The following is a 24,383-nucleotide window of genomic DNA, read 5'->3' on the forward strand; positions in this document are numbered from 1 at the left end:
AAAGCAGCAGCTACTATTTATTTTAGGAAAAGATTACCAAAAGTGTGTGTGTTCATGTACAGAAAACAATTCTAGGTCAAGGTAACAAGTGTGAAAAAACAGTCTCACATAAAAACCAAGTGAGAACAAAGGCATGCAACAAACCTGGAAAGAAGTCAAGGTCACAAGGAGAGGCTGGGGCCAGAGCAGTACCATACCACACACTCATCATCACTTCTTGCACATCCACATTTACACCAAATAACTTGGCAAACATTAGTTAACATTTAAACCAAACTGTAGGATTTGCCTTATAACAGTGACAGGTATTTTCAGTTAATAAAATCAAGTAGAAATTAACTGCTAGACCAATCTTCTGTGTACATAAATAACTATGTTATGTATGCATTCTGCATGGTAACCTCAATTTAATTACATTTTTGTATAAAACTGTAACTGGAGAACAACAACTAAATTGGATCTGCATGAGTGCATGACAGTAATGTATGGAGTCTGGCCCCAGGAAGTGTTAAGTGGTGTCTGGGTCCCGGCACCTGTACAGGGAAAGTGTGGGAAGGTGAGTCCTTTGACAACAGATGTTTTTTACTACATCTAACATGCTTCAGGATGCTTCAGGACAAGTTTTCAGTCTGTCTTTGGCAAAAATCAAGATGTCAAAGGATGAAAGTAAAGATGTTTGTGTAATCACACTGGAACTAAACAAGTTCCTCATATTTGTACATTGTCAGTCTCTTCACACCACCGTGCAATATGTACTGATACCAGAAAAGGCTTTAGAATCTGAAAAGAAACTGTAAGAGGGCAATTTCTTTACAGTACTGCCATCCAGTGTCTACTCGTCCAGCATCAGAATGAACCAAAATAGCATTTTTTTCCTTCCTTCTCTTTCCTCTTTTTTTCATTTACTTCATTACTCACCATACTCTTTTGTGTACACAGTATTTTTACATAGTCAAAAGCATCATTAAATATGGTTTGAATGATATCACTAACCAGGATCAGAATGCATAGTCATGTCAAGGAAAGAATCTACAATAGTCTTGGGAAATAAAAATATGTATATAGGTTAGAATGCAAGTAATAGTAGTGACTTTAAATAGCGGTTTACCTACAAGGTCATCATGAAGGGGGGAACCCCCAACTCCCCCTAAAAAAAAAAAAAAAAAAAAAAACATCAGTGTCTTCATTCCTGATGGCTGAGATGCTGAGATGTGCAGATAAAGATGAAAAAGTAGATAAAATAAAATAAAAATGGGGCAAATCAGCAACATGGACAGGCCAACCTATACTAAACAACTAATTTTTCATTAACATTACTGAAACCAAAATTAAGTTCTCATAACAAAAAAATATATGGGTATACATGTAATTCACACACTGACTACAATTTACTCCACTGTTACATTTCCCAGTCAGACATTCCATACATAATAAACTGTAAAAAGCCAAAACTCAAATGAACACAATTACCTAAGTGTGTGTGTGTGTGTGTGTGTGTGTGTGTGTGTGTGTGCGCATGTGTGTGTGTGCATGCGCACGCGACTTGAGACTGAATTCTGAAATACAAGATCAATTTAATGTACAGTATTATCTACCCCACTCTTTCTTTAAATATAAGCTTGCAGAAAGACTATAGAAAAAAAGTTGTGTAGGAATAGAATGTTCAAGTTCATTACTTCAGTATCAGAATAGTATCAGGGAAAAAAAAAGTCATACGGGTCATACAAAAGGAGGTGAAACAATCAATTATGATGTTTAGAACAACAAGCTTTAAAAAAAGCCCTGTTACATCATAATGAAAATAATCAGAGTAACCGATGAAATAAACATGTGATCTCTTACCATCAATTTGATAATACTGTGTCAGTGAAAACCTGTCATACACAGGTGTGAACATGGGAGCTGTTGGTGCATTGGTGATTAAAGTTAAGGGGAGAAAAAAAAAGGTGGGAAAGAGAAAAAAAATGTCATGGAAGCAGAGAGAGAGAGAGAGAGAGAGAGAGAGAGAGAGAGAGAGAGAGAGAGAGAGAGAGAGAGAGAGAGAGAGAGAGAGAAAGTAGTAGTAGCCATAAGGGGCAGGTGTACGGATCGAGGTGGTTTCTACCATGGTCAACTTGTTAAGGGGACCGCCCAAGTTATTTTCCATTTTTATTATTTATGAACCAAGTGGCACCAATTTTTTATGAGCTATAAAGTTCTTTTAGGTGAGTTATAAGTTTCATTAAATTTGGAGCAATAGTTTATCTTTTTAATGAAAATATGAAAGTTTAGATTTCTGCATATTTTGACAAGTTTTCTTGGATTCTCTTGAAAACTTGTCACAAGATACTTTAATGATTTTCTAAGAAAATTATGAGAGGGAATTTTCATTTTTGGTTTCATTGTTGAGAAAATCCAAAAATTTTTCCTCCAGATATTTCTTTGAAGCTAAAATAAATAAAAAATTTGGTGACAATTTTTTTGTGTATTTTAATTTCCTTTTTTAATGGCACCAGAATCATCAAAATCAGACAATAAATGGCAGAGAAATACACCTCAATATTCACCTCAATATTGCATTAAGTTACTTTTGAGATATGGGGCTTTAAAGTTTAAAGGGATGTTCACATGCTTTTCATCCACGTATAGCTATATATTAATGGAATTTTTAGGTGCCAAGTATTGTAATGTATTTGTTTTGAGTTAAAGATGATTTTGAGTCATAATTGCAAGTGTTAGATTCATAGATGACTTGTTTTGTTGGCATCTGGAATTTCTTAAATAGAACATTGCACTTCTCATTTTTACAATGAGGGCATGCCACAATGATGCATGTGCTCTACTCTCAGCCAATATCTGGTGTGCTTTTGTCAGTACCCTGCTCCTTTGGGTAAGGTAAGACTTCCTCTTATCCACTATGGTGAAAGAGAGCAAAAGTGGGGAGTGAGTAAATGCTAAACGAGTACAGAAGTTGATGAGAGATTGTCACAAACTCACTCCCTCTCTCTAAGTGTATCCAACACACACACACATACACACACACATAGTCACTGAAGGCATCTGAGACTTCCTTGCCCCCAATCTGCTAGGCTGTGAGAGGAAACCTCTGCACTCCACCATAAAGAAAACTTCCTTGTAAACTTTATTTATTTTTTTCTTAATGAATATTTTCTAAAACCATCTGCCACCTTAGTAGGTGGCAGATGGTGGCAGATGACCTTGACTGAGTGAGTGTGAGCAGGGGCACTTAAATGGGTATTTAAATGGTATTTAAATGTGGATGACAAATTATCGTATGCGCACTGTTAAGTACTAAGCCTAAGGATGTTGAGATGATTTTCGTATTTTTCAATGTTTTTCGGATTTTCAACTCGGTCGGTCCCCTTAAGGGAATCAAGGGAAGAGATCAGAGTCGAATTAATTTTCATCTTCCAACCTCCATCAAATAATGACAAAATGTTCAGTACAGCAAAAATATAGTATGTGACACATACAAAAGCTAAACAGCACCAGTAAAACAAAAATATGGAAAGAAAATAAGGACAGACATGTGCATTAAAATGACAAATGATCTCACTTTGAGTTCAGCCAGGAGGTGGTGCCTGTTGGGAAAAGGTCAGAGAGATGGTTAGAATAAAGTGAAAAGGAGAAAACAAGAGCCATGCATATAGGGACTGTAGTTATAAAAGCAAACTGAACTGAGAGGGACTAGTGAAACACTTCTGATAGAATACAGAAATGATATCATAGGATGGTGTGCCTCTAGTTACTCAGTCCTTCATTCACAGTTATTCAGTTAAAGTCTTTTAGCTTCTATCTCACTTTCTAGGATCTAGCATGATGACACAAATTACTTGTTTAAAATTCTTCATTACTGTTTTCCACTGCATGAAAAAAGCACCTATACCTTACAAGGTGGTCACATCCTGGAAAAGTATATCATTATTTGCAAATACTGATAACAAATATATCACTAAACATGACCAAATCCATCTTAGGCTAACATGCCTTGAATGTGCTAAAAACATTTATATTAGTCAATACTTAGATAAGATCAAATATGAATCCTGCTATGCGATAAAAAAAGTTAAATACCGTATAATTTATTGATTACTAAACAGAGAGGAGAAAAAGATAAAAAAAAAAAAAAAAACCCAGCATAAGTCTTAGCTTATGCTAGCCATTACTCACTCATTACCAGCACTATTTCCAAATGGCAAAAGACCATCACACTTATATATCTTTAAAGCAAGCATCATGTCCAGTGTTATTCCTGGGAAAAAATAATTCCATTGGCAACAGAAGATGAGAGATCCTAGAGTCAGCAACACATCCATCACATCAAAATACCATACCCATTTTAAAGCATTCCAACTACAGCCTACAGAAGAGACACAGGCAGTAAAGAAATACAGAGATGTGTGACAGTGCAAGAAATAATTTACCAGAAAACTACTTAATGATCATTATAAATATGTTTTTTAAATTATGCAAGATGAAAAGTTTTTAATCAGAAAGTCCTACATCTGATCAGAAAATTTGTCTGGGAATAAGGAGCATGCCATCACCCATACACTATTTGATACACCATGTCACAAGGAGAACTACAGGAACTAAAGCAGCTCAAGACCTGTAAGTAGAGGATGTGGATGTGGAGGCGGACCAAGACACTATGAAATCCATCAGTCTCGATGAGTGGTGCTGGAGCAAGGCTTGAGTCACTTCATCAGGATTCAGGGAGCACTGCAATGCTCGCACCACAAACCTGCATATGACACAGAGGTGGAGAAAAAAATGATAATAAGCCATCCCTATGCTGGTGAAAAACCAATACATGTGACAGAAAGAGCACAGGTTTTGGATGCTTTAAATTTAATACAAATTATCTAAAACTCCACAAACTAACCTGGGAAGGACAGCAAGGATGGATGTCAGAATAACAGCAAGCCAATGCACTGGAGAGGCAAGTGCATGCCCGAGTTCTCCATACTGACTGGGTGACCCCAGACATGCAGGACAGGTAGCAGTATAGAGTGCTCCAAAAATATAAAAGAGTAGGAGGGAAGCAACCAGACCACCAATGTGTAAGATAGTCTGTGAAAGAAAGTTTACTATTACATAATATAATTATATAATGTAGATGATCCCTCCATGTGCAGGTGCTGGTTCCCATACCATTTCATGTAATATATACTTGCTTTCTTATGATACATTACAGAAAAGACAAATTATAACCCACTTCAAATTACTCTAGCTATAATTTCTGCCAAAAATACCTTTTGATCAAATCACATATGAGGTGCAGTGTATCATAAAGGCCATGAGGTGTTAAGTAAAAAGTGAGATGAGATTATAACCACATGAGGTAATGATGATGAGTGTATGACAAAGTATGACATGAGTTACAATTCATGAAGAAAAGGAAAGACTGGAAAAAGTTTCTAGTTTTCTCCAAATGCAAGGAAGGGAATGAATGTACTGTGTGCAGCAGGGATGAACCAGTTCTGCTGTCAGCCCCTGATGAGTACAGATAAGTATGTGAATTTTTTTTATTAAAAGTATAGTTCTCAACCAAATGAATGTGTGCTTGAAAAGATACCTGCCAATTTCTTTAAACCTTTCTTTTTTAGAATGATGATAACAAAATAAGCTAATGATAATGATGACCTAACTAATATCTAACCATTCTGACCTTGACAAAAGCAATGACTCACCCATGCTTTTGTTTCAATGGCTATATGGAGTGACTGAGCCAGGAGACAGGCATGAGTCACTGTCATGCCAAACTCATACATTCCTGCAGTTGATTCTTGATAACACTGTGAAGGAAAATATCAGAAAAGAGATAACTTGAGGTAAAACACTAAAAATATGTGTAACTAAAAATATCCATTCATACTACTTACAACCTACTGAACTCACAAATTTAGTTGTACTTACTCTAATCACAGGATCACTGTGGTAGTAATAGGAAAAATAAAAATGTTATCTTGAAATGACCAGGTGCTGAACTCATTAAGTTGGACTTTTAAAATTTGTACATCACTGAGATGTATAACTTGAAAAAAAAAAAAAAAAAAAAAATTCAAATTAATTTCACTCTGAATTCTAGTCAAGTTGTGCAAGATGTGCACATCACTGAAAGAAAAGTTGGACAAATGAAAATATGACAAATACTATTTCAAAATAATAGTTTTTTTTTATTGTATAGTGTGTGACTGCATCCCAGATTTGATAAATGAACTGTACAATAAAATAATTGATGTAAGTTTCTTGTTAGAATCTGACATCCAGCTACACTGAACTACAACCTGACAAAATATCAACAATTACCAAGTATTCTGATTGGCTTAAAACTCACCAATGCAGTAACAAAGAAGAGGATGACAGACTGGTAGAGTGCATCCAGTATGTTGAACCAGAAGGTGCTGGGCTGGTACACAGAGCTGGTACGCCCTTGAGAATAGAGGTAAGGCTCAGCAAGCAACACTTCCTCAGGGGCATCTTGGTCATATATTCCTGAAACACAGTGGAGCTAAATAAATCATGTTAGCTGTGGCAAGTTTGAGGGAAGGTTAACTACTCACTGAGGACAATTACAAAGGTCTGTTGTAGTATGCAAGAGTTACGTAAAAGACAAAAAAAATCTGCCAATAACTGTTGCACCCCAAAGATGCCCCATTTCCTTATATACATATATCCCTAACACATGCATATGTTTGATACATTAAGTTGTTTATCTACAGATTTAGAAACTGAGAGAGGATAATGTAGTAATCTCAACAGCTTGAACACGTGGGATAGCTTTGTGATTCAGTATTTCTTACAGATAATAATGGTCATCTAAATGGCCTGAAACTTCATGGGAATGACTTTTTTTTCTTTTTTTCTTTTTTTTTTACTTGCAAACTGTGCATCAACTCTAACAAAACTGACCATTTCAGTCATAACTTATAATAATTAAAGAAGAGCCAGGATTCTTTCCAACATATCAATATATCCTTGATTAACACAATCTACCTTACAAGACTGAAAAAAAAAATATGGAAAAAGAATGAAAATTTCATGTGTCTGACAGACAACTTGGAAATGTCAAAAGAAAAAAAAAATCAATGATTCATTGACACTTTCTCTTTCTGACTTAAATATAAGGCCTAGCTGGAGCTGTGGCTGCCTTCATATTATGTTTAGAGATTTACAGACCCGCACATGAGAAACAAGGCAGATATTCACACATGCTTATCAGGCTCCATGCATTAAAGAGTCTGTATGGTGAGTTGCAACAAAATCAACATCTGATAATTTGCTAAGGCAAAAGTATTACCAATATTTGCAGCAGGCAACCACAGGGAGAGTGTTGGAGATCACAACAAGAAAGATATGAATGGTAGATGTACTAGCTTTCATGATTTGTATAATTATGTTATACAATATTATCTTTCATAATTTGTATAATTATGATATACAATCTTTTCTCAGTTTCAAACAAGAAACGGTAGCAAATCAACAGGGAAAGGCTGAGAGAGAAGAAAGCAGCATCAAACTGAGAGGAGGAAGTCTGAAAAGCTGGAAGGAAAATTAAGATGTAACTGAAAACATTTAGCAAAAAGAAAATACTAAAATTAAATTCCTTATCAATATGATCTATATTATCTGTTTTTGACATGGTAGTATTTAATACAAATAAAAAAGTATATATATATATGTGTGTGTGTGTGTGTGTGTGTGTGTGTGTGTGTGTGTGTGTGTGTGTGTGTGTGTGTGTGTGTGTGTGTGTGTGTGTGTGTGTGTGTGTGTGTGTGTGTATGTATCTTTTTAATACCAGCTTATTTACTAGGATCACAAACTGCATTTCATGACAATTGAAAGAGGCAACTGAAATGTATGTGTTACAAGTATGTACTACCTACAGTAATGAAATAAAAATTCTTACCCACAACAATGGGAGGTATGGAAGTGAAGAACAAATTGAAAACCATCAGGTACATTTGGTCTATCATGCTGCTTCCACTGAAGCCATTGTATAGTTGGTACCACAGCAAAATCAGCACAAAGGACTATAAAAGAAAATAAAAAAGTCAGCTATCAGTATGAAGTATTGCTCTATTGCTCCCTATAACTCCAAAACTGTTAATATACACCCTTTAGAATTCTTTTCGTAATAAGGCAGCTTCACATGAATATCTTTCCCTTCACTGAGCCAGTGATCCTCAGCCTGCAGCCCTGATTGAATTCTGCAGAGCCTGGCGAGGAAAATGCTCCTCTCATGGAAAGTTTCAAATAAACATGAATTATATCACCAACTTTTCTATTTCTGCAAACTCCATCACATTTAAAACTTTCTACAATCCACTGCTTTGATTGGTAAATTTTCTGTTAAATGACTATCTCCAAAATAACCATATTGTGCATAACTACATACACTCTTACACATTTTAATTTTGGAATTGTATTTGAAAAAAAAAAAAAAAACTAAATGATTCACGACTGTGGCAACAGTATTATAATTTCAGGATATAAAATAAAGGATCATTATCATAACTGTATTCAGCCACAATCAGATGTTGGAGTAAGACTTTTTTGTAAATTGGTCCATTTACTTCAAGTAACATTTCTTTAAGCTAAAAATTCAGCATGATTTTGGCATCAGCCCATGAAACTTTGAACTAGTTGTCATGTCATTTGTGAATGTTTCCAAACCACACACATCAATGATTGGCAAATAGTGCTACACTCACAGCATTTTTGTAGAAGAAGTAGAGTATAATGCGTGCAAGGCGGTTATAGCACCAGTGGCCGTGTACCAGCAACAACTTCTCCAGGTGGCGAAAGCGTGCAATGGCATAATCTGAAGCCATCACAGCCTGCCTGCCTTCCAGTCCTGAGATCCCAACTCCTACATCAGCTGTCTGTAAAAGTCAACTGTGCTAACTTTCGAAGTAACTAAGCTATAACAGCTTCATGATTTATCTGTACAAATGGAAGACAAAATTTAAGAACAAAGGACAGAAGAGGACAATACATGGTTGTGTTTCATGTAGAAAACAAGAATAAACAAAATCAGCAGTAGATTATTGTTTAGAGATGATTAAATGTTTCTCTGTTGGAAGTATTCAAAGACAGGAGGAGCAGCTGAAAAATTACATTTGTTCCATAATTTACAGGACAAAACTTGGGAAGATGAAAATGAAAATCTAGAGAATTCTAACATTTCCTAATATTGATGTGCATCACATCCATATACAGTGAGGGGCAGAAAAGTGAACATTTTCAGACCATGAGGTGTGGAAATAATAAAAGCATGTGTTGTTACTCTGCAACACTAAATTAGATAATGAGATACAGAGAATTGCCCAGAAGTTTCAGATGATTAGGGATCTCCATATATGTTAATTTTTAAATGAAATGGGCTTTCAATTATTATTGATCTTACTTTTGACTATTTTCCTCTTCCACCACAATGTTATGCCACCAATTTTCTAAAGATGCATCTTTTCTGAGCTTGGCAGCCACCTGCCTGCTCCCCTTATACACATCCATTGGAGAAAACACAGTACTCCTCTCCATGCCCAATATGCCAATCTTGCTAATATGTGGATTTATACACTGGGGAATTGTACACCTCTCTTTGCTCTTCTTTTCCCAGTGACTTAAAGTTCCATCAACAGATGTTCAGATAAATATGAAAGCTTCATAATATTATCATTATAGCAAAAAAAAAATAGATAAAGTGATGATCACAATTCTTATGCTTCACTGACCTCTGATGAGTTTAGTGTATGAAATAACTTGAGGAGAAATGCTTCCATGATACTTATATCTCACATCCAAACCTTTGCCCACTCTGTAATCTATGGTTTACTCATAAAGCCTACACTTATCCCTACCAGCAGACACACAGATACTCATTTCACACAAAAGCAATATTTTCAAATGGCCAAGACCAACTGTCATATACATATTATTTCTAAATGCCCATCCATGGACAAAAACCACATGGTGAGTCTATAGTTCATTAATGTAACAAAACCTACATTTTTAGTTTACATAAAAAGTGCAAAAAAGAGCTATTAATTACCTGGATCATGGAGACATCATTGGCACCATCACCCACAGCCAGTGTTAGCACCTTGAGGCTGTCCTTGGCACTGCGCACAATGAGTGCTTTTTGGAGTGGTGTTGCTCGGCAACACAAAACTGCACTGCACTGCTTGGCCAGACTTAAGAATTTTTTTTTAAGGTTGGCTCGTCGGTCCAAGATGTATCTGGAGTTGAAAATTCTTAAATCATTATTATAAATCTGAAAAACTAAGGGAGGAATGGATATTTCTGAGCAAGAATACACTCTTATTTTGTGGGATTGGTATGTAATCATTCTCACAAACTACTTTGTAAATATTTTACATTTTCCACTTAATGATTATCATATATTGTCCAATTTACAAAACTTAAATATTATAAAGTCATTTGCTGCAAATGTAATCTTACAAAACTATCAAACATTCACTCACAGAAGAGTCCTTCCATCCACCACAAGCCCTCGCTGTTTGGCCGGAGCAGAGGACTGGGTGCCCGGAGGCACACACTCTCCATTGGACTGAGAAAGTTCCCTCAGCTCTTCCTGCTGCTGGATTTGTTGCAGGAAAAAATTGATGGTGCGCTCTGCCTGGTCTTTGGTTCTTGCATTTAATTTTAGTATCTGTAATAAATACAACATTTAGAAGCATTAATGTTTTAAACATGAAAGGTACATGATGACTAAAAAAATTATGTATCTGGCTCTTACTTTTATTTACCAAAGCTCCACTTCCCTTTTAATAATAAAGGAGCTAAACCTCTTTAAAGCCTTCTGTGAAATGTCTAAGTATTTAACATAGTTAATATAGAAAAATCCTTTCTAAATTGATGGCACATGAGCAACTTGTGTTCTAACCTCCATGGTGGGTTGGAAGAGTGCACAAGAATAAGCAATATTAATGGCAGTCTCCTGTTTGTCCCCAGTGAGGACCCACACAACTATCCCTGCCTTGCGTAATGCTTGGATAGTCTCCGGGACTCCATCTTGCAGCCGATCCTCTATTCCTGTAGCACCTGTGGGCAGGAAAAGCCAAAATAAACCTTCAACATAGTGCCACAGTGAAGGAAGTCCACTGAAATAACAGAAACAGAGAGAGAATAAAAACAAGTCAATGTCCCATTGCTAGTAATACATGATAATGAATAGGTAGGACGACAAGCAATGGAAAAGACTTGAAATGTAAATTAGCTCATGTATGTATATGAAATAGAAAAATGGAAAAAGTTAGATGGGAACCTTTACATAATTTTTCATAAGACCAGCAACTTAGTTGTTATTACTACAGCCTGACTATGAGTGAAGTACAATAAAGGGAAGCTTGATTTGTGTTTGATTACAACCTCAACTTTGTAATACCTCTTTTGATATCTTCCTGCTAGGAGAAAAGTTATAAAGCATAGGTAAATCTACATGAAAGTCATCCTACAATGGATGTATGTTAAGTGTAGCTAAATGAAGCATTGATAAAGAAATACTGTGCCACCAGTGGTACAACTTAAACATATGTAGCTCCTCCACAGTCAAAAAGTTTAAGGTATATCATTGTTGATTCAAATACGCTGAACCAATAGAGTAAATTGACCAACCTAACAAATTGAGATTTTTTTCGATCCTACAGTAAGAATCATGTAGCTTGCGTTCCCGGCCACCCAGGGAATTTTCGGCCACACTGTGTCCTGCTGCCCAAGATTCATACTCAGAGTCACTCAGGACACGTTTTGCCATGCACAAAACCCTCAGCCCAAGCTTGGAGTAAGTATTGAGGTGCTGCTGAGTGCGAAACACTCGCAGTTTTGTCTGTTCATCCACGTCTCGAGACAAGTTATCAAGGATTGCAGAATCCGCTCCTGTGGTAAAAAAAATTGTGATTACATTACATTATCTTATAATTTCTACATAGTATCAAACTGAGATGACCATGAAACATATCTAAATTATGTAACATGTACTATTCTCAAGGCAGTTACCAAAACTATGAAAATAACAGTCTACAGCAGTCAATAAGAAATACGGATTGAAGTTTATTTGTAATGTCCTCAGAATACACAGAAACTCTTCTCTATTACTTTAATGCATACTTTTTTATACTGCATGTTGAGGGTCCTTCTTATCTAAGGGCATTATTTAGGAACCAAATCAGGCCAACTGGGAAAAATGAGAGGTATATGAATCTCATATACCTCTATATATGTGAATGTAATTTGCCTTAAGTTTATGCATGCATGGAAAGTGAGTTAAGCTGTATGTGGAATTAAGGTAGTTGCATCTCTGGGGCATGTGGTGAAAAAGAGAGCATTAGGCACACAAGCTATATAAAAAAAGGGTCTGTGTGATTGAGTAATTGTACCAACAACAATATATGTAAGTGGGACAGTTGTGAAATGAAAAAGCAATTAAGATAAGTCTGCTGAGAAACGGTTGTGGTGTGAGGAAAATGAATAATGAAAGCAATGGAACTGTAAATAACAGATATGGTATATTAAGTTCAGGTGAAGAGATAAAACAGGGAGTTGATGAGATTGGAGGAGTTAAAAAAATGAAGCATGGCAAGGAGGTTTGGCCACACGAAAAGAATGTATGGTGACCAGAAGAGTATATAACTGCATCTGATACTTTATTTAAACAACAATACTTATGAGGCTTACCCTTGCAGTAGAGAATCTTCTGATAGGTGTGTGGGTGTCTCACAATGATGGACATCCTCTTCCGATTAGAGTCAAATGGCAGCACGTGAAGCACCTCATATTCACACAGACCAAGGCCTGTTAAGAGAGGCAGCAAGTCAGAGCCAACACAGAAGTAAAGGTTACTATTACAATCACATTATTCATGATTGTATATCACATGTGTAGCACAGTATAAATATTCAAGAAGTGACAAAAGAGGTAAACAGTTTTTCTTTCCACATGAAAGGGAAGCTGGGTAAAACTACAAAAGTGTTATACATAAAAGCAAATATTTCCTGAAAGTTTGGTTTATAAAGTCTTGCAAGGGTTGGCCAATTTAGCTTTTGGAGATGTCTTGACAAGAACATAAGTGCATAGATCTGAGAAAATAAGGAGACTGCAAAAGGCTAGCTGGCTAACATGAAGCAGCTTTTAAGTAGCAACTTACAACTATCCATCTGCCATCATCATCCATGCTAAGGGCTTTGTGACTCAGAACTTATAAAGAACATGACCAACATCATTATGGATTTCTTTTTCCCTTTTTTGACAACTTTTTATTATTTCAGTTTTAACTTTGCCTATTGTGAAAATAAATTGTTAATGATGATAATGACTAAAAGTAGTTTAACCTACACAAAACAACAACAAAGTTAGAATGGCCTTGATTTACATTCTCTTGATTTACATTCTCTCTCTCTCTCTCTCTCTCTCTCTCTCTCTCTCTCTCTCTCTCTCTCTCTCTCTCTCTCTCTCTCTCTCTCTCTCTCTCTCTCTCTCTCTCTCTCTCTCTCTCTCTCTCTCTCTCTCTCTCTCTCTCTCTCTCTCTCTCTCTCTCTCTCTCTCTCTCTCTCTCTCTCTCTCTCTCTCTCTCTCTCTCTCTCTCTCTCTCTCTCTCTCTCTCTCTCTCTCTCTCTCTCTCTCTCTCTCTCTCTCTCTCTCTCTCTCTCTCTCTCTCTCTCTCTCTCTCTCTCTCTCTCTCTCTCTCTCTCTCTCTCTCTCTCTCTCTCTCTCTCTCTCTCTCTCTCTCTCTCTCTCTCTCTCTCTCTCTCTCTCTCTCTCTCTCTCTCTCTCTCTCTCTCTCTCTCTCTCTCTCTCTCTCTCTCTCTCTCTCTCTCTCTCTCTCTCTCTCTCTCTCTCTCTCTCTCTCTCTCTCTCTCTCTCTCTCTCTCTCTCTCTCTCTCTCTCTCTCTCTCTCTCTCTCTCTCTCTCTCTCTCTCTCTCTCTCTCTCTCTCTCTCTCTCTCTCTCTCTCTCTCTCTCTCTCTCTCTCTCTCTCTCTCTCTCTCTCTCTCTCTCTCTCTCTCTCTCTCTCTCTCTCTCTCTCTCTCTCTCTCTCTCTCTCTCTCTCTCTCTCTCTCTCTCTCTCTCTCTCATACTTCAATACTTCATCCTTCCACTTCACAAGGTCTTCTCTTTCAATACTCCCCACATCTATTTTACTCCAGTAAACCTGTTTGGTCATTATCTTCTTACTAAATATTCCAAAAGCAATAACAAATACAATACTAAAATGAATTAAAACTTGCCTGGGATGGATACCAGAATATTGTGCAGAGATCTCCTTAAGAGGCGAAACCCATACTTGTAGGCAGCATCCACCAGGGCCAACTCATCTGGACTTTCAGCCTCATAGATGGGCTTGATATCAAGAGGCGGAGGTGTGACTGACGGCAACTGTTGAAAGCTGAGTTCTGGCTGAATGTTTAGGAGAGTGGGTCTGGGAGGAGAATTGCTTAAGGGTTCTGGCATTGGGTCAAGAGAGTGGTGTGAAGGGTTTTGGACAGGTATGGGGTTCATATGGATGTTGATGGAAGGAGACTCTGGATAACGTGGTGAGGACTCTGGGGTTCTGGGTGGGGTACTGCGGGGTGAGGGGGCAATTGGGGAGAGGGGCCGTGGGAAGGGCCACATTCCCTTCAACACCTTTGCTGGTGCCCACGAATTAGAAATGATGGAAGTAAAGCTGGCATTATCAACTTCACTTGAATTGGCACTGTTACTTGGCACTATCATCCCACTGGCATTCATCTGAAACAACATGAAAAGGTCACATCTGAGTGGCACCCCTAAAATGCAATCCATACACAAAAAATGTAATAACACTGATAGTACTAGCTATAAACAGAGAGAGAGAGAGAGAGAGAGAGAGAGAGAGAGAGAGAGAGAGAGAGAGAGAGAGAGAGAGAGAGAGAGAGAGAGAGAGAGAGAGAGAGAGAGAGAGAGAGAGAGAGAGAGAGAGAGAGAGAGAGAGAGAGAGAGAGAGAGAGAGAGAGAGAGAGAGAGAGAGAGAGAGAGAGAGAGAGAGAGAGAGAGAGAGAGAGAGAGAGAGAGAGAGAGAGAGAGAGAGAGAGAGAGAGAGAGATGTGAGCAGTGTGGGTGAGGGTGTACTAACCTGGTCATGGTGAGGGTGCTTGGCCACAACCACAGTATTGCAGGCTGCCAGTGTGAGGAAGAAGTCTATCATCCTCTCCTGGGGTGAGTTTTGTGGCACAGCAGGAGGTTGGTGATGGCGTGGTTGAGCATAAATAAGTGGCAGTTCTATGGCAGACAGTTCTTCTTGAAGCTGTGCGTTCAGGGCAAAGGTTTCTTGCTGGTTGGAGCCCTATGGAATAGCACACTGATGTAATACTCATACAGATTAATGTAATAATTCAAGGGTTGCTTTTTCATAACTTGTAATGTTCCTAAGACTAACACTATTCTTGACCATACTGAATACTGCATATAAGTGATGAAAAGGTTAATTTGCAACTTAACCATAATATTACTTTACACTATATTCTATTAGCTTTCAACAGTATTCTACTATATAGAAAAACAATAACAACAATAATATTGAAAATATTAGCAATGTACTACTACTACTACTACTACTACTAGTAAAATCCCTCTCATCCGGCATTCAAGTATTCAGCAGCTTCAAGTATCCGGCACCTTTTTCCCCGAGCCTTAAAATCAATAAAAAATCAATGTGTCCTCATAAAATTGATTAAAATTCCCGTGCGAGGCATACTTTGTCCCCTCGCCACCAGAGCGCACTCCTTCACGCCACTCGCGGCCCACTGCACTGTGTTTACTCAGTGACTCAGTCCCGCGTGTGCACTGTTCATTGCCTGACCCCTTCTTCATGCCTAAAGTTGTAGAAAAGAGGAAGCGTGTTGTGCTTACACTTAAGCAGCTGATCAGATCAGCTGCTGATTAAGATCAGCTGATCTTTGTTATGGTAAGATGCATGAGTGTAGGGTGGTGATTGTGGACATAATTTCACTTCTATTCAAGTATCCGGCAATATTTAAGTATCTGGCATGTCGGAGGTCCCATTGATGCCGGATAAGAGGGATTTTACTGTACTACTACTGCTGCTGCTGCTGCTGCTACTGCTGCTACTACTACTACTACTACTACTACTACTACTATTACTACTACTACTACTACTACTACTAACAATAACAACAATAATAAAAACAAGATTTATTTTTACCTTTTAATGTATGCAACTTGAGTGTTCATAAAAAGGGAGTGCCTACACTTAGAAGTGTCATAAGGGAAACTCAATATACAAAGGTAACATCACAAACACTTACACTGAATGGGAACTATGAGAAAACTAACACACATAATATCCCATGTGCCAGGTCCCACAGGTCCACCCCTGCACCACTAAAGCTGGTAAATAGGACTGAGTATAAAGAGATACCTGACTGCTGCTGGAGCTGGAGGTGTTGATGATGGGTGTGTGTGAATAGTCCACATCATTGATGGAGCAACACTGGAACACCATCTGATTTTCAGTCAATGTTCCGGTCTTATCAGTGAACACGTACTCAATCTGACCCAACTCTTCAGGGATGTTCAGGGCTCGGCATTCTGAAATTACAGCAGGATTTTACTCTTCCCTCCGCAAACAGTAATGTCAATCCCAGTGCTGCTTTTATCCTTCCCAGCAGCACCACTTAAAACTTTGATAGATAACCTCTCTATGATATTCAGAGAGTAAAGGGTGGCTAGCTGCAGCTCTCCTGTGACTATACCCATGAGTGCAACTGTATAAATTACTTGCTTGGAAATACAGATTTTTTATGGTATTTTTAAAGTTTGTTTTAATAAGTAATTGCTACTAATTTTAACATCATTTCTTCCAAGTAACACATCTTGGAATGTTTCATAAATTGGCTACATATTTATTTCTACCTCTGTTTACTTACCTATGGTTTTGCCACTTTTCTTGTCCTTGAAGTCTTTATCTTGATGGATGTGGTACACTTGCATGAGTTTGATGACTTCTATGGTAACATACAGTGAGATGGGGATGATCACCTGTCAAAGGAATTCTCTTCTAGGTAAGGTAATTCTGTTATCACTTACAGATGATACAACTCTTGCTACAGATAGCAAGGAAAAAATGCAGCAAAATCTTGTTTAAGGAGAATATGTGGCAGACAAAGAAAGAAACTGGCAGAGTCCATTGAGCACTGATCTTCTACATTTAAATTGGAGTAATGTTCAGTACATGAATGAAATGCTAAATTAAGAAAAATCTAAATTTCCAATGCTAAAGATTTAGGTGTCCAAGGGAATGTAGTTCTTCATTGAACCTCAGCCAATATTTTGTGATTTAATGGAAGAAATGGAATAAAAATATGCTTTAATGAGAGATTCATTTAAGGTGTATTTCAATGGGGATGTGGTGAACCATTTGAATACTTCTACCCACCTTACCATTTGACACAGTCCATATATGATTTTCATCACATTTTTTTTTTTTTTCAAGTAATTCTGTAACTGAGGCAGTCTTACCTGATAAATGATAATGAAAGTCCAGAAGCTGATGAAGCCCACCCAGACAGGACTGTTGAGCTGACGGGGTGGGGGCAGTGGGGTACCACTCGCCTGAGGCAGCAGGAATGGCACTAGTCCCTGTGAGATGTTCACTTCAAACTGACTCTGTTGAACCCCACCCACACCACGCTGAGGTTAGTCTGATGCTTTGCTGTTATGCAGTAATTATTTATCAAGAACAGCAGCTGAGCATGTGTGTGTGTGTGTGTGTGTGTGTGTGTGTGTGTGTGTGTGTGTGTGTGTGTGTGTGTGTGTGTGTGTGTGTGTGTGTGTGTGTGTGTGTGTGTGTGTGTGTGTATTGTGTAGGATAATCATTTGTGAATCCAGACTATTTAGGCCAATAAGTCTGCAAATGCAATTTCTAAATTTGTTTAGTGAAAATAACCAAAGATAAAAAAAATTCTATATTGTTTTCAATGTACATACTGAATGCCTGAACAACATAACTTTGCTGTAATGGTAATTCAGGTAGCAATGTAGTTATGAGTAATGACAGACCAGACACACAAATTACTATAGTTTGCATTTGAGCATGTGACTGCATTGAAACTGTGACATACATACACGTTAGTGTGGTGTGTATGAAGTGGCAAAGTCAAGATATGAGACATGATGCACAAAGAATACTTAGTGTTGTGTACTACAATACTGGTGACCTGACAGCATATTGTGGTATAGCTAATACACAGAAATGTCATGTGATTTCATTATACTACAGCTTGGTAAGGAATGGTGAAGCACCTGCCAGAGTCCAGAGCCTGTGGCAGAGATGAGGCACATGAAGAAGAGGATCACAACACACCATATCACTTCTAGGTTCATCCTCCGTTCTAACCGTGATCGTTTGTATCTTGTTCCTCCATTATTTAGCATGGCTTTGGTCTCCCGACCTGTCAAAAGTTATTATTAATGGTTATGTATGTAATCCGATGTTACCTACTAAATATCAAGTCTGTGTATACACCAGGTTGACATCCCCAGCAAAGGGAAGAAGCCCACATGCAAATGGTCAAATACTCTCTCTCTCTCTCTCATCTGTAAGACATAATATACCCAGATCAGTGCCCAACAACAAAACTTACTTATTTCTCCTGCACCATATCAGATACATAACTAATTTGCTGATTGCACCAGGTATAAGAAATTCTCCTGTAGAGGCCTTTGAGAGCAAGTCCCAACTACAGTATACATTCACAACTGATCTCCATTCATCCCTATCACGCACAACCTAACCTTCCTTATCTTAATAATAATAATAATAACACCACCACCAACAACCTACCAGCATAAACAACAACTCCTTCTATGTAATCTGTGTTTCTGAGGGTGCAGTCCCTGAGGAGAAGATTGTCTTTAGAGAGGGGCACGCGCTCCCCAGTGGCGAGAGGAATGGTGCCCGTGAAGTGGTACATCTTGGTGGTGGGTGGCCCAACCTCCATCATGTAGCTGAACTGGGTCACTTGGAACTCTTCTTGCTGTAGGCAGATGAATATGGTTAATTTCAGAGCTTTGATTTATTATTAATCAGAACTCTGCTCTAGGTTTACTCGTACTATGAATTATGCAGATCCTGGCAAACTAAACTACTGCCTAAACCTGGAGCCAAGTGGTAAGGAAAAAGAAGACAGCAATTATCACTGCAACAAAGGCAAAGCTCATATCATCAATCAGTTGTGACTAAAGAAGCCTTATACTTAGTAGCCCCACCTTTTCAATGATCAATAGGCCTACAAGTGATCAATTCCTACAACCTCATCCATGATTCAATATTCAGACCTCATTATATTAGATAAAATACTCAAACTACTGAATTTATATTTCTAAGATTCTCATGAAATAAGCAAATTGATCACTTCACCTAAGGCATGTATAATAAACACAACTTTTCTATAAATTGAAGTATAGTGGTTTTACCTTTCAACATCTTCAAATGAGCTATTCTTTCCTCAATTAAATATATTTACAGATTGCTAGTTATCAGTTTCTTTTTCTTCCAATTCCTAGGAGACAATTTCTGGCTCACTGTACAGCTATAAGTGATACATGGAACTCTTACACTACTTCTCCCATAATACCCTTTCTTTTGTACTTTTCCTCCCCACAACATTTAATCTTTTGATCCTCCTCTTCTTACTATACCTAGTTTTCCCACTCCTGGCCCTCTTTCCACATACCAAGCCAAGGTTGAGACCCTTCACACTCTGCCGCTGCTTCAGGTTGCTCTCCCCATCCAAGTTTGATGACTCGATGAAGCACAGACCATGTTCATCTGAGGAGTTCAGTACCACCATGTCTGCCGGGATGACCTCATTGCAGGAAAGGTGGATCACATCTCCCACTCGCACGTCGCTCCACAACCTCTTGACATAGCGGTTCTGGTCCCTGGTGAGGAGAGGAGAGGAATGATGGTTATCTCAAGGCACTATGTACACTGGTGGCCTGAGGCTCTTTAACCCTCTCACTAGTATGCTCACTCATTAAAGTCTAGAACAGTGTAGAAAAAAAAGTTTGTGAGGACAGAGAGAGAGAGAGAGAGAGAGAGAGAGAGAGAGAGAGAGAGAGAGAGAGAGAGAGAGAGAGAGAGAGAGAGAGAGAGAGAGAGAGAGAGAGAGAGAATACATTTTTTTTACAAGGCTAGAGAACTATTTAAGAGACAAGTATTGTATTGTGTTTTCAGGATGTACTACAAAATTTCAAGGGATAGCAACTGGTATTCCCTGTCCCCTTCCTCACCCCTCCAAATGCTCTCTCTCTCTCTCTCTCTCTCTCTCTCTCTCTCTCTCTCTCTCGTGTGAGATTTAATCTAACAAAAGTGTGAAGCAGAAACTGAACAAGAGTCAATACTTTTTCTTTTTCCTTTTATTCTTGGATGTCATTACGACCTTGAAAGTAACAAATTGTCTGACGTGTATGTGTATTTTCAATAACCTCTGTACGTCTGAGGCATCAGGGGAAAACCTGCACCAGGAATTAAGCGATGCAATACAGAGAATGTGAATGTAATTGTTAGGAGGAAAATCTGTGAAGTAGAGTATTGAGGATGTCACATCGGGAAAGGGATGGGGGTGTACTAAATTATCCCCTTCGCTGTGGGACAAACACTAATATGCGGTGATCTGTGAGACAAATTAAGATGCACAGACAAAAGTAGCAATCCTGCGTGGCCTGCTCCTTTATTATGATGTCCTTCCAATGCTGTTATGCTGTTACTTTCGAGAGAGAGAGAGAGAGAGAGAGAGAGAGAGAGAGAGAGAGAGAGAGAGAGAGAGAGAGAGAGAGAAAGTGTGTTTGATATACGTAATTTTACTTCTCGCTTAGCTGAGGCTGCCTTCAGGCACACTTCCTACCCACTGCTTTGTGCGTCCATCCCTTGTAAAAGAATGCGGCTTGCTTAATAACTTCTAGTAACACTGACTGCATTCCGCTTTCAACTTGCACACGTAAACACGCACACCCTTCATACGTCACACACACACACACACACACACACACACACACACACACATATATAGAAAAACAAATATATATATATATATATATATATATATATATATATATATATATATATATATATATATATATATATATATATATATATATATATATATATATATATATATATATATATATATATATATATATATATATATATATATATATATATATATATATATATATCAATGTTTACAATTTTTTTTTCTTTTTTACTTGCGTGAAGCGAATCTTTACCTCATTGTGTATGATGAATATTCGAAACCAAGTAGATAATTACAATTATTGTTACATGGTATGCACTGCGAAGCAATCGAAAATAAAAGTAGATTCAACTACGAGCTACAGAAGACAGTCACGTTCCACGGTACACAGTGAAAAGAAAAATAAATAAAAATAAATAAAAAAATAATTAATTAAGAATGAAGAAGTAAGAACAGGATACATATAGAAAGAGACAGAAAGAGATGGGCATAGGCTATCTACTGTATACCTACCTACACTCTTCCTTAATATGTTAGAGCGTACCTACATAAAGTAACAATCAGTGCGCTCCAGTCCTGCATACACATACAATGGCAGTGAGAGCACATGGATGCGCGTGGCGGGTGACTATCATTGCGTCATAGCGAGGAAGAGTCCATCACTCTTGTAAATACTACGTGAGGCGTTTCGTTTGCTGAGGCATGACGCAACCCGCCTCCTCATCCATCCCCCAACCCCCACACTCCCCGTTCACCGAACCAACTCTCTCCAGACATCGCTTCCTTCACACAGCTCAACATCCAGTTCTCAAAAGATCCACATTTTCCTTGTGTTCCTTGTCAGTCCTTCCATTGCAATCTTAAATTTCCTCTTTCGAAATTATAATTTTGCTCTCACTTTTTTTTTTTCCCTCCCCTTCAGTTCTGCCAACTCAGTCTTTTAGTTTTTCTTCTTCCTTGTAATTTCACTTTTGCCGAGTTTACTTTTCAGTCAACCCATCGCTGTTTTTCACTACTTCTCCCTCTCCTTCAAAACGTAATGTAATGCAATAACCTCCTGAAATCCTCTGCATCTTCTCCTCCTAGACCACACGGGCGGCGCGGCAAGGAAAAGCACCAGATAGAAGTGTGCACACATCCATTGCAAAATAACAAAGCACCCTTCATTCTTTTCCCTCAACAAGGGAGGTGAGCAGGGACGGAGAAGTGGATGGGGAGAGGAGAGCCACGCGGTTAACTCACTCTCGTTCTCTCGTCTTCGTTGAGTCATAATTACTCTTCTATATACAATCTAACTTATAATATCTTCTTTTGATTAAATGTGCAATATGATTTACCGATGCGACCTGAAATCTCTCTCTCTCTCTCTCTCTCTCTCTCTCTCTCTCTCTCTCTCTCTCTCTCTCTCTCTCTCTCTCTCTCTCTCTCTCTCTCACACACTTTTCCGGGTATGAGAGCGGCGCTGGGTTTCATTGCCCTTGTGCATGATACTCGTGTGTCACGCCCCAGCGCGTCCCCTGATCGTCAAGTGCCACATGAAGGACCTCTGCTGTGTACAACACACACACACACACACACACACACACACACACACACACACACACACACACACACACACACACGTACCAAAACCGAAAGAAAAAAGGTGATAACTATGGGCCCGTATTTTGAATCGCCTTGGATTACCCTCAAGAGAATTCTTTTCAAAGGCCGCAGAGATTACTGGTATGTTCTCCTGAGTGATTTTCCCCATTCATGATTTAGAATCTTCGTTAATCTATTACTAGAATCATAAAAAAAAACATCCTTGACAACTCCAATATCTTTGTTAATCTATTATTAGAGTCATAAAAGCATCCTTGAACCTTAATTTATTGCTAGAATCACAAAAGCATCCTTGAACGCCACAATACCTTCGTTAATCTATTACTAGAGTTATAAGAAAAAAATCCAGTATTTTTCACTAGAGCCTGCCTAGTGTGGTGGAGACCAGACACCGACAAAGCAATCCACGGCGTATAAATATGAACACTTATGTGGACAGAGGGTCAGTGTTAAGAAAGCGCAGCACGAAACCTGCCAAGAGAAGAGGAGATAAGGATGTGCAGCAATGCGGTTTTCCAAATGAAGCACCACATCCGTGGAATATGTTACTAGGGGAACATATTGTAGGAGAAAATAATAGAAAATAATAGAAAATAAATAAACAAAAGAGTATACTACACAAATGTACATAAAAAAAACTATATATATATGAAAATTTAACAATGAAAGAAGAGATGTTGCGAGTTTGTCTCAAATGTGTACAAAATAAATTAATAAACAAAATAAAATGAATGAATAAATAAATAACTCGATACACATCACACACACACACACACACACACACACACACACACACACACACACACACACACGATTTACACTTATCCCCATGTTCCCTTCTGTTACTACTCCTTCGTGGAATTATTACCGTACCCGCACACCATTCAGTAATTCAGTTACCGTTCGATCTTTTCCTGCTTCCTTCCCATTCCGTTCAGATAACGGTCAGTGGTAGAGAGGAAGCGACCAAGGACAAAAATGAACTGAACGTTACACTGGGGAAAAAAAAAAAAGAGGAAAAAAGAGGAAGTAAAATCAGCCATCCTTACACTTCCGTAAGAGAAAGAAAGAGAAAAATAAATAAATAAAAATAAAAAAAACTCAGTGGTTTTTCTTTCGGTTCATATTTGAGAGAGAGAGAGAGAGAGAGAGAGAGAGAGAGAGAGAGAGAGAGAGAGAGAGAGAGAGAGAGAGAGAGAGAGAGAGAGAGAGAGAGAGAGAGAGAGAGAGAGAGAGAGAGAGAGAGAGATTCGTAGAGCCGAATGCAGCACACTTGTGACCCACTCCTAAGTTTTGTAGGGTCACCCTCCTACCAACGTGACTCTGCTGAAGAGAGAGAGAGAGAGAGAGAGAGAGAGAGAGAGAGAGAGAGAGAGAGAGAGAGAGAGAGAGAGAGAGAGAGAGAGAGAGAGAGAGAGAGAGAGAGAGAGAGAGAGAGAGAGAAAGTGAAGGAAGGAGGTAAGGAGGAAGTGACAGGCAGGAAAGAGGAACGATGGAAAGATGATAATAATAATAAAATGAACGAATAAAACCTTTTTCCAAGAAAGCTCTTTATTCATTTACCTGTCTGTCTATCTACCTGTGTGTTTACCTGCCCGTGGGTATGTCTGTCTATCAATCTATCAGTCCATACATTCTGTCTATCTGCTTTTATATCTCTTTATCTATCTATATATATGTCTGTCTGCCTGTCTCTGCCTGTCTATTCATATGGCCGTTTGCCTGTCTTTGCCTCTCT

General features: G+C 38.3%; 1 protein-coding gene and 1 long non-coding RNA gene across 6 annotated transcripts in view; one reads left to right on the top strand and one right to left on the bottom strand.

Annotated features, from left to right (window-relative positions):
* Positions 1 to 24,383, bottom strand: part of LOC135101228 (phospholipid-transporting ATPase VA-like) — a 100,968-nt gene that overhangs the window by 6,470 nt on the left and 70,115 nt on the right. For 3 of the 4 annotated variants that reach the window (XM_064004862.1, XM_064004864.1, XM_064004863.1), the window contains exons 6-24: positions 19,739 to 19,946; positions 18,847 to 19,039; positions 18,306 to 18,454; positions 17,523 to 17,669; positions 16,931 to 17,042; positions 16,423 to 16,592; positions 15,118 to 15,327; positions 14,252 to 14,753; positions 12,703 to 12,819; positions 11,644 to 11,904; positions 10,913 to 11,070; positions 10,491 to 10,678; positions 10,058 to 10,244; positions 8,718 to 8,888; positions 7,913 to 8,036; positions 6,341 to 6,498; positions 5,694 to 5,798; positions 4,886 to 5,073; positions 4,610 to 4,744 (exon numbers count right to left, since the gene is read on the bottom strand). In XM_064004862.1, the coding sequence (XP_063860932.1) occupies positions 4,610 to 4,744; positions 4,886 to 5,073; positions 5,694 to 5,798; positions 6,341 to 6,498; positions 7,913 to 8,036; positions 8,718 to 8,888; positions 10,058 to 10,244; positions 10,491 to 10,678; positions 10,913 to 11,070; positions 11,644 to 11,904; positions 12,703 to 12,819; positions 14,252 to 14,753; positions 15,118 to 15,327; positions 16,423 to 16,592; positions 16,931 to 17,042; positions 17,523 to 17,669; positions 18,306 to 18,454; positions 18,847 to 19,039; positions 19,739 to 19,946 (3,483 nt within the window). Of the gene's footprint in view, positions 1 to 144; positions 534 to 4,609; positions 4,745 to 4,885; positions 5,074 to 5,693; positions 5,799 to 6,340; positions 6,499 to 7,912; positions 8,037 to 8,717; positions 8,889 to 10,057; positions 10,245 to 10,490; positions 10,679 to 10,912; positions 11,071 to 11,643; positions 11,905 to 12,702; positions 12,820 to 14,251; positions 14,754 to 15,117; positions 15,328 to 16,422; positions 16,593 to 16,930; positions 17,043 to 17,522; positions 17,670 to 18,305; positions 18,455 to 18,846; positions 19,040 to 19,738; positions 19,947 to 24,383 lie in introns of all 4 variants that reach the window. The other variant, XR_010269165.1, reaches the window with a different exon arrangement.
* On the top strand, positions 15,334 to 18,641 carry LOC135101230 (uncharacterized). Of its 2 annotated transcripts, none has more exons than XR_010269172.1 (3): positions 15,334 to 15,948; positions 16,361 to 17,698; positions 18,283 to 18,641. It is a non-coding gene; the product is annotated as an uncharacterized LOC135101230 (long non-coding RNA). The 2 variants fall into 2 exon arrangements; XR_010269171.1 differs by having other exon boundaries at positions 17,497 to 17,698.

The sequence above is a fragment of the Scylla paramamosain genome, chromosome 6 (genome assembly GCF_035594125.1).
Source record: "Scylla paramamosain isolate STU-SP2022 chromosome 6, ASM3559412v1, whole genome shotgun sequence".
Lineage (NCBI taxonomy): Eukaryota > Metazoa > Arthropoda > Malacostraca > Decapoda > Portunidae > Scylla > Scylla paramamosain.